Genomic DNA, 9,484 nt, shown 5'->3' on the forward strand with positions numbered 1-9,484 from the left:
CATCTACATTTTCCTAAGAGAGTCTTGTGGAAATTTGGTTATACTCAGACTATTCCTCGGCACCCATTTGTGTTTACAATGGTACAAATATTCACACACAATGTCGACAAGAGGTGGTTGAATTTTGCATACCACTTGATCAGGCCGAACTAGACGATTAGTGGACCCTCAGGTTGTGCTGCAGGTTACATGGAGTGCTATTTTAGGATATTGCATCCATTTGTACTCTCAGTTAACAAAGATCACATTCCTATTGTCCCACCAATGATACCAAACATGGGAAATGTGTTGGAGTCAAGTACCTATCAAAATTCAGTTTATGTAAGTGACTATGTTATAAATGTGTATTTAACATTTTGATGGAATTGTTATATTGATGCATTAATTGTTTATGTTTTCTATTAATAGGACATTTGTCGTAGGGATGTTGAACCCCTGCAGGAGATGATTGACTTAAGGATGGTGACTGAGGGCACCACACCACAACATGGGATAAGGTTCAAGTGATACTTTTGTTGTTGTCTGAAGGTACTCATGGTGGAAATATTAGTAGAGGATGAGGTGGCAGAAGAGTTCGGGGTAGTTAGGGAGGTTGTGGACGGGCTTAGAGAGTATTGTAAAAACTTATTGACATGATATTTGGTTTACGTAGGAACTTATTGACTTTTATGCTATGTTTGGTATTGTGATGGTCTTTATTTTGCGTTTGAAACATGATTTATGTTGGTAATACGGGTTGATATTTTAATGTGGACTAATCTTATTTTAGGGAAGGTTATGCTGAAATTTTGTTACAAAATTGTAACGATATTAAAATAATAAATATCACACTTAGGGTCTCACAAACATAATTACAAAAAGTATATGTTAAAAATATAAAAATATCATGATTAGTCTAATCAGTCTTCTGCAAGGTTGACAAAATTGCGTGTGACACAAATTAATTGTGAAAATTGTTGCATTATGCCAAAGTAGGGAGTGAGCCACTCTTTTGCTATTGACAATGTGTAGACCATATCACATCAGGATTTGGTATTGGACAACAATCCTTTAAGTCTTTTCTGTAAGGGACACTCACACTTTCTAATTTCACTCATGTAGTTTGTAAGTCTTTTCTGTATTGTCTATACTTTTCACCCCTTTCACAGCCCAACACAACAAGTGTCTTGCATCCAGGTTGCTCGTTTGATGTATCTGACCTCAAACTGACAACAACAAAACTCATTTCAAATGCAATATCTCGAGCCCATTTCAATAATTCATCTCAAGTAGCAAAAACCTATATATAAAACACACAACATCAATATGTCAATGTACAATATTTTCAAGGTATTAAAAACAAAAAACAAACCCAAAATAATTACCTTTGTAGTTATGAATGCTTCACTACAATCAACAATTTTCCCGGTCTCTTGTCCATAATGTTTATAAATATTTTCGTTTATTCTAATGTCATTGTCCATGTCAACCTTTATATCCACTTCATTTGACATCTTCCTCACATACTCGTCTTCCATATAAACCTTTCAAAAGCTACAAAAGTGAGTTATTGAAAAAAAATTATCTAACATATTCAAAATATTATAATAGCCCCAATTTATAATTAATAACTAAAATTAATTAAAATACCTTAAACCAACCTTCTAGATAAGGCAATCAACAAATGAAAAAAAAAAATTACACTGGATTGACTAATCTGGAACTTCAAAACAACACTTCTAGATTCCTTGATTCGAAAAATAATATAATTTCTTGATCAGGCAATTCGAAAGTGTTATTTTGAAGTTTTGGATTAGTTGATTCAGGAAACACAAAAACTAAATTCGGATCCAACAATCCAGACTTATGAAGAAATACAAATAAATTCGGGATCAAGAAATCCATATTCATATAAGAACAAATATGGATTATTTAATCCAAAAATATGCTATATTTTTGGATTATTTAATTTGGTATTATTATTACACAATTATAGATTGGTTGATTCGGATTTGTATAACAAATCCGAATTGTTTGGTTTGGAATTATATTACTTTTACATATCATTTAATTCTGGATTTGTTGATCCGAACCTATCCTAAAACTTCGTTTTCTATAAAAAAAAATTCCAAATAAGTCAATCCGGTTATAGTAAACTAACACAAAAAGTATAAACAAAATAATCAAAAACTCACATGTGCAAGTAAACCTGAGCAACAGAAATGCTTACACGGAATGAAAAAGTGAAGACAATGTTTCAAGCATGGAGAAGTGAGGAAAACAAGGTATGGACAAGTGAGAAAGACAAGGTTATTATGACCATTTTGAAAAATTGGGAGGTGCAGGAAGCAAAAGCCACCATTGGGGGCAAAGTTGATTATCCAATGGGTCCAAATAGGAAAAGAATACTGTATTAATAACTAAGATATTATATGTCTCTTAAAAAAATTTAGTTTATGTAAAAACTTGCCATTTCTTAAAAAAATCATTAATGTTTTAGCAGTACCTCATTTATATCTCACTTAAATTCTTAACTAAACTGAACTATATTTTAATTCTTTAAATAATGATATTTTATCAAAATAATTTATGTAATTATTAATATTGTTTTAGGAAAATGCATTATCTTAAAAGAAAAATAATATGAACAAAGAAAGTAATATTAATCAAACACTACTGATAAAAAAATATATATTAATCATTTTTATCATTTATTAGTATTCATTTTAATTCATTTATTGTTTATCTGCACTCACGTGATGAGCAAGGCCATGTAAAAACTGTGAGGTACTGAGGCTTCACAGTTCACATGCTACTTCAGAGATTTATTTTCAAGAAACTCGATTTTCTACCAGTAAGGACTTATAAAAACAAAACTGAACTAGCTTTTTGGTCTGATAAAAAACCCAGTGAATTATAGCGTTCGGTTCAAAGAAAAATACTAAATCAGTTATGAGAAAAATTGGTCAAAAACCGAGAGTCATGAAGCAATAAGAAATGTTTTATACTACATTGTTTTAGTTTTTTTAAAAAAAAAAATCAAAATCAACCTATAATATTTATCATTTTCTTTTTAATTCTAAATACAAACTTATTATTGTTAATGAATATTGTTATATATTATTGAAACTTAGAATTATTTGTGGGTACTTTGAATTTTCAAACCTATAAAGTTATATTATTATTATTATTATTATTATTATTATTATTATTATTATTATTATTATTATTTCAGTATAAAAAAATATACTATCAACTAATTAGAAATATGTGAAGTATGACTTTTAAAATTTATAATAATCATCAACAAACTGAACATGACTCTTTGTGATTAGATGATAATATGATAAGCCTTTACACTCTATATACTATTTACTCATTTCTTATATGTATAAAAAATTGATTCAACTACAGGTCGATAGAATGTCAATGGATAGCGAAGATGTCCAGACATTAATACAAGTTTGCTTCATTCCAGGATTGCTTGCACATTACTATGTCAACTTGCCACTTTCAAAATCACAAACCAATAAGGATCAAATAAGGGCTAGGAAAAGGATTCTGAAAAAATGCAAGGGAAAAAGTGCTATTTGGTTTCAAACTCACCCTCATGTAGTAAGAAAAATGGAAATAAAAAAAAATTGATACAAAACTGGATAATTTTAGTAACGACCACTAAGGCAATCACGTGTCCGATTTAACATTTTAAAAAGATTGATAGTCCTTAAATTGGCTCAGAATTGTTGAACCTGTCGAAAATTGATAAAACCCAATAGATTAATTGATTTAACTAGTCTAGTTTAAAACTTAAAAAAAAAAAACTTTTAAAATGACATCATTTTGGTTTTAAAAAAATATTATTTATGACACTTTTAAGTGAAGTTTACTTTTTATTATTATTAATTTATGCACATTATATTATTTTTGTTAATATTAAAATATTAAAAAATAATTTTATTAAAATCGATTCAACCCCAGTTGGACTCTGGTTAAATCATTCACCATTAAACCAGTGTCTTATTTCTTTACAGAAATGGGAATGTATATATAAAAGAAAAATGGAAACGTGTTACCTAGACGGACTAACCAGTTCAACCGAGAGCTGATCACATGTAGATTAATCGGTTTAACTAGTCTCGTTTAAAACTATTTAAAAAAAACACTTTGAAAGTGACATCGTTTTGATTTTTTTAAAAAAATATTTTTTATGATTCTTTTAAGAAAAGTTCATTATTATCAATTTATGCACATTTTTGTTCAATATTACTAGGATATTATATTAAAATATTAAAAAAATTATTTTATTAAAATTAATTTAATCCCGATCCTTAAATCAATGCCTTTCACCAATTGGATAACTGATCCAATTCTAAGAACATTCACAACAGCTGACACCAGACACATACATATAACAAGTTTTTGATCTCCTATAGCATATCAATGAACAATCCCATCTCTCTTAAGAAAGATCTCCATATGCTAGTTACAAGATGAGAAGAATGAATTTTAAATAAAAATTGACAAAATAAGATAAACGCTAAGAACAACTGAAAAAAAAATTCAGAGATATCCCCATAACATGTGGATCCATGCACCTTACAAGTGGAGTTTCATCAAAAGAAAACCACATGTCAAGCTTCTGTAAAAGACACGACATAATAGGAAGACTTCTGGATCTTTCAAATGCCATTAAGGATCAATAGACCATATAATTCGTGTTGAGAATCTCAAACACGATTCATTCACAAAGTCTTTCAATCATACAATATATGATAATTTTAGATTACCTAATAAGTACTAATTAACTTGTAAGTTTCTCAATAGTCAATATGATACCTCCGAGTTCAAACCAAACTTTTGTTCAAAATATCTAACACGGGGTATTAATTCTTGAGTGCAACTTGAACATGCTGAAAATAAATTGAATGAATCATTATTTTAGTCCAGTGTGATCTAGTATAACACGCATAAATGTTGTCGCAGTTACACATCGAAAAATCCCATCCACTAAAAGGAGTAAAACATAAGGTAACACCAGAGGCTCATAACTCAATTACAGGAGAAGAACTCTTAATGCATCTCAAACCAATTGGGATCAGGGTAAATTGTTGTCTAAATATCCAGAACAATTAGAATTGGGTATGAAGCACCAACCATTCATATGCTATAACTACTGAAGGACGAAATAGAAAAAAAAAAAACACCATTTTTACAGTATCTCAATTTTTGTTTAAGACAAGTTCCCTATCGCATACAATACATGGCTACAACATAATAAATAAATCAAATCAAGGAAAGAACTAAAAAAACATCATTCTTGTAACTGTTAAGGAAATTAATCTAAGTTTAATGTAAAAAAAAAAATTGAATCAGAATCAGTGATGGTTATGATGAGTTGCGGGCATATCATTGACCTGTATCATCTCTCATACTTTCATCTATCCTACCTCACCAAGAATAACTATTATACTTCTACAGATCCTAAACATCACATATTCCCAGACATCCAAGATTCTGAAGGGGTTCAATGCAGTACTTTTTCTGTTTAGAATAATATGCTGGTTACCCGGAATGTCCTGGTCCTTAGGGGTATTTTTCTGTTTAGATACTTTTTCTGTTTAAATTTATCTATTTTCTGTTACCACTAGCCTTTAATTTTGCTAAGTGGGTTGCTTTCTAGTTAATATGCAAACGTGTATTGAATGGCTATTTAAGCCAGAGATGCTGCTAATAAAAATTATTCAGTTAAGTTCTGTGTTCAGTTATCAAGCTATTTGATCCAGTTGCTAGGAGAGTTGTCGTGAGTAGAGATGTGATTTTTGAAGAAGAAAAGCGGTGGGATTGGGATGGAAAACAAATAGCAGTAGATATAAAATGGGATGAGGGTGAAAATGAAAATGGAGAAAATAATGACAGAGAGATAGGAGAGACTTGTTTCTAGTGAGAGTGAAGTGAGAGTGAGGGAGTCGAGGCAACCTGAGAGAGGCAACCACCTACATGGATGGGAGATTATGTTAGTGGTGAAGGTTTATCTGATGATGAGGTTCATATGGCATTAATGGTGTCAACTGACCCATTATGTTTTGAAGAAGCCGTGAAGAGTGCAAATTGGAGATTAGCCATGGACAATGAAATCAAATCCATAGAGAAGAACCAAACATGGAGACTCACTGAGCTACCTGCTGGGGCCAAAAGAATTGGAGTCAAGTGGGTCTATAAAACTAAATACAATGAGCATGGAAAGATTGATAAATACAAAGCTCGTTTGGTTGCTAAAGGGTACTCTCAAAAGCATGGAGTGGACTACACATAAGTTTTTGCACCGGTGGCAAGGATGGGCACAGTAAGGATGATCATTGCTCTAGCTGCACATAAAAACTGGTGGATTTTTCAACTAGATGTCAAGTCGGTTTTCCTTCATGGTGAGCTAAGTGAAGATGTTTATGTGGAGCAGCCAAGAGGATACAAAAAAGAAGGTAGTGAGCATTTGGTCTACAAGTTACACAAAGCTTTGTATGGACTAAAACAAGCTCCACGAGCTTGGTTCAGTCGAATTAAAGCACACTTTATTAGTAAAGGATTTCAAAGATGTGACAGCAAGCAGACATTGTTCACTAAGAGAAGCAGAGAAGGAAAAATCATCATTGTAAGTGTTTATGTTGATGATTTAATTTTCACCGATAATTGTGAATTCATGATGTCTGAATTTAAAAACTCTATGTTAAGAGAGTTTGATATGTCTGACTTGGGGAAAATGAGGTTTTTTCTAGGAATTGAAGTGCTGCAAAAGTCTGATGGTATTTATATATGCCAAAAAAAATATGCACCGGAGATTTTGAGAAGGTTTGGTATGATGGGAAGTAATTTAGTGGGCAGTCCAATAGTTCTAGGTTTCAAAATAAGTAGAGAAGGAGATAGAAACTTTGTTGATGGAACATATTATAAGTAGTTAGTATGCAGTTTAATGTACCTCACTGCCACAAGACCTGACATGATGTTTGTCACCAGTCTCATAAGTAGATTTATGGCAAAACCTTCACAGACTCATCTGCAGGTAGCTAAAAGAGCACTTCGTTACTTAAAAGGAACTGTGAACTATGGGATTCATTATAAGAAGGGAGGGAATGGTGAGTTGTTAGCATTTACAGATATCGACTATGCCGAAGATGTGGAAGATAGGAAGAGCATGTCTGGTTATGTGTTCCTAATGAGTTCAGGTGCTGTCTCATGGTGTTAAAAAAAACAGCCTATTGTAACTTTATCCACCACAGAAGCTGAGTTTGTGGCTGCAGCAGTCTGTGCTTGTCAAGGAGTTTGGATGAAGAGAATTTTAGAGGAGCTGGGACAATCTCATGAAGGCTGCATAAATATAATGTGTGATAACAGCTCAACCATCAAGCTGTCTAAAAATCCTGTTATGCATGGTCACAGCATTGACGTGAGGTTTCATTTTTTAAGGAATCTTAGCAAGGAGGGTACAATTGAGTTAGTTCACTGTGGAAGTCAAGATCAAGTGGCTGACATAATGACCAAACCATTAAAGCTTGAAGTTTTTCAGATGCTTCGGAAGTTGCTGGGAGTATGCGAAATTCCTGATATAAACTAATTGTTATACAACATTTAGTTTAAGGGAGGGATTGAAGGGGTTCAATGCAGTACTTTTTCTGTTTAGAATAATATGCTGGTTACCAGGAATGTCCTGGTCCTTAGGGATATTTTTCTCTTTATATACTTTTTCTGTTTAAGTTTATCTATTTTCTGTTACTACTAGCCTTTATTTTTGCTAAGTGGGTTGCTTTCTAGAATTCTAGTTAGTATTCAAACTGTATTGAATGACTATTTAAGCCAGAAATGCTGCTAATAAAAATTATTCATTCAGTTAAGTTCTCTGTGTTCAGTTCTCAATTTCAAAGCATTCCCTACAGATTCTATATTAAAATAAGAACAAAAGAAGTTTCACCCACCCAGTCCAATGATGAGTTACAACACTAATTCAGTACACATAGCAAAACTTTAAATATAACCCTTCCAAGTGAAACAGAAATTGGATTCTGGTGATGCAAAACTGAACATAAGCATAAACCAATACAATGCTCACTTAAACTTCACCTAGTGCACACCTAGACATTAATAATCAAAAGCACACATAACCAAGAAACAAATAGAATTCCAGTATAATAAAACTTTCCAGTGTCATTTCCATGGACTGTCAACCTAACAAAGTCAACAAATTTATCATTCACAAAAATGACTGTTCAAACATGTCAGTGCATACACTATTTATTCATCATGAATTACAATATATGATAAAATTGATGACTATCATTTATAATTGTTTCACAGTATAAGAATTTTTACAGCAAAAGTATACACTAACAAATACACATACATAAAAAAAATAAAAATAGAAGAATTAGCAGAACAATAAATCAAGAAGAATTTTCTCTAGTTCTCAAAATAACACTGGTCATTCTCATTCCAGTCAAAGAAACATTACTGGACCCAACAAGCCTCGAATTCCTAAACAATTCAACAACCTGCCTCACCTCGTCCTCCCCAGACTCCGCAACGAGAAGAAAGCACGCGCCACCTGGCCGGACGACGCGCTCCATCTCGGCGGCGAACCGTGCCGGGAACAGTGCCTCGTCGAATCTCGCGGTGAAGGCGAGGTCGAACGCGCCGTCGAAGAACGGCAGATTGTGCGGATCGGCGCGGCGGACGAGCGGCGGGGACTCGAGGATCTCGACTCCGGTGACATCGTCGATCCCGAGGCGGCGGAGCGCGGCGACCTCGTGGCCGGCGCCGGCGGAGACGCAGAGGACGCGGGAGTGGTTGTAGTTGTTGGAGGAAGCGGCGGAGAGGAGGAGGGGGAGGAGGTGGTCGCGGAAGAGGAGGGAGAAGGAGAGGACCTTGGCGGTCCAGAGGCGCGTGGATTGAATGCGCAGGGCGCGCTTCTCGGCGGGGACGTGGGGGCGCGTGGAGGAGAAGTCGCACGTGGATTTGGGGAAGCGGAGGTGCGGCTTCCGGGGCGCGTGGTGGGGGACACACGTGTCGGGCGTGCGGAGGAGGAGGAAGAGGAGCGTGAGGGAGGCTACTGCGATGGCTACGAAAGAGAGGCGCTTGAGGAATCTGTCGATGAGTATGTCTTCTCCTCCCTCCGCTTCATGTTTTCCAGATCTCTTCATCATCTCCTTCTCTGCTCTCCACCTCATCTTCTACACTCTGTTTAGGTTTTTCTTAGTCTTTTTTTAATGTTTTTACATTTTTTTTTATTAGTATTTTTACCGTGCATTGCATGGAATAAATCTTTACTTTATACACCCAAAATTAATAGTAATTTTAATGGCAAATGATCTTCTTTATACTTTTTATTATTATTTATACAATAATTTTTTTTCTTTTAGTTTTTAACCAATATTCTAAATATATTATTTATAATAAGTAAATATTTTTACATATATGAATTATATTATAATTAAATTTGCAATAAATAATTTTTTAACAT

General features: G+C 33.8%; 1 protein-coding gene across 1 annotated transcript; it reads right to left on the minus strand.

The window, feature by feature from the left end:
* Positions 1-8,408: 8,408 nt before the first annotated feature.
* LOC100818603 (uncharacterized) lies at positions 8,409-9,191 on the minus strand. The gene has a single exon (XM_003540813.4). It carries the CDS (start codon positions 9,189-9,191, stop codon positions 8,409-8,411), a length of 783 nt encoding a protein of 260 aa, XP_003540861.1.
* Between the last annotated feature and the right edge of the window lie 293 nt (positions 9,192-9,484).

The sequence above is a fragment of the Glycine max genome, chromosome 12, assembly GCF_000004515.6.
Source record: "Glycine max cultivar Williams 82 chromosome 12, Glycine_max_v4.0, whole genome shotgun sequence".
Taxonomy (NCBI): Eukaryota; Viridiplantae; Streptophyta; class Magnoliopsida; order Fabales; family Fabaceae; genus Glycine; species Glycine max.

What these genes read in the sequence shown, in the direction of transcription:
- LOC100818603 (XM_003540813.4), bottom strand. Translation starts at nt 9,191, where the DNA reads ATGAGGTGGAGAGCAGAGAAGGAGATGATGAAGAGATCTGGAAAACAT.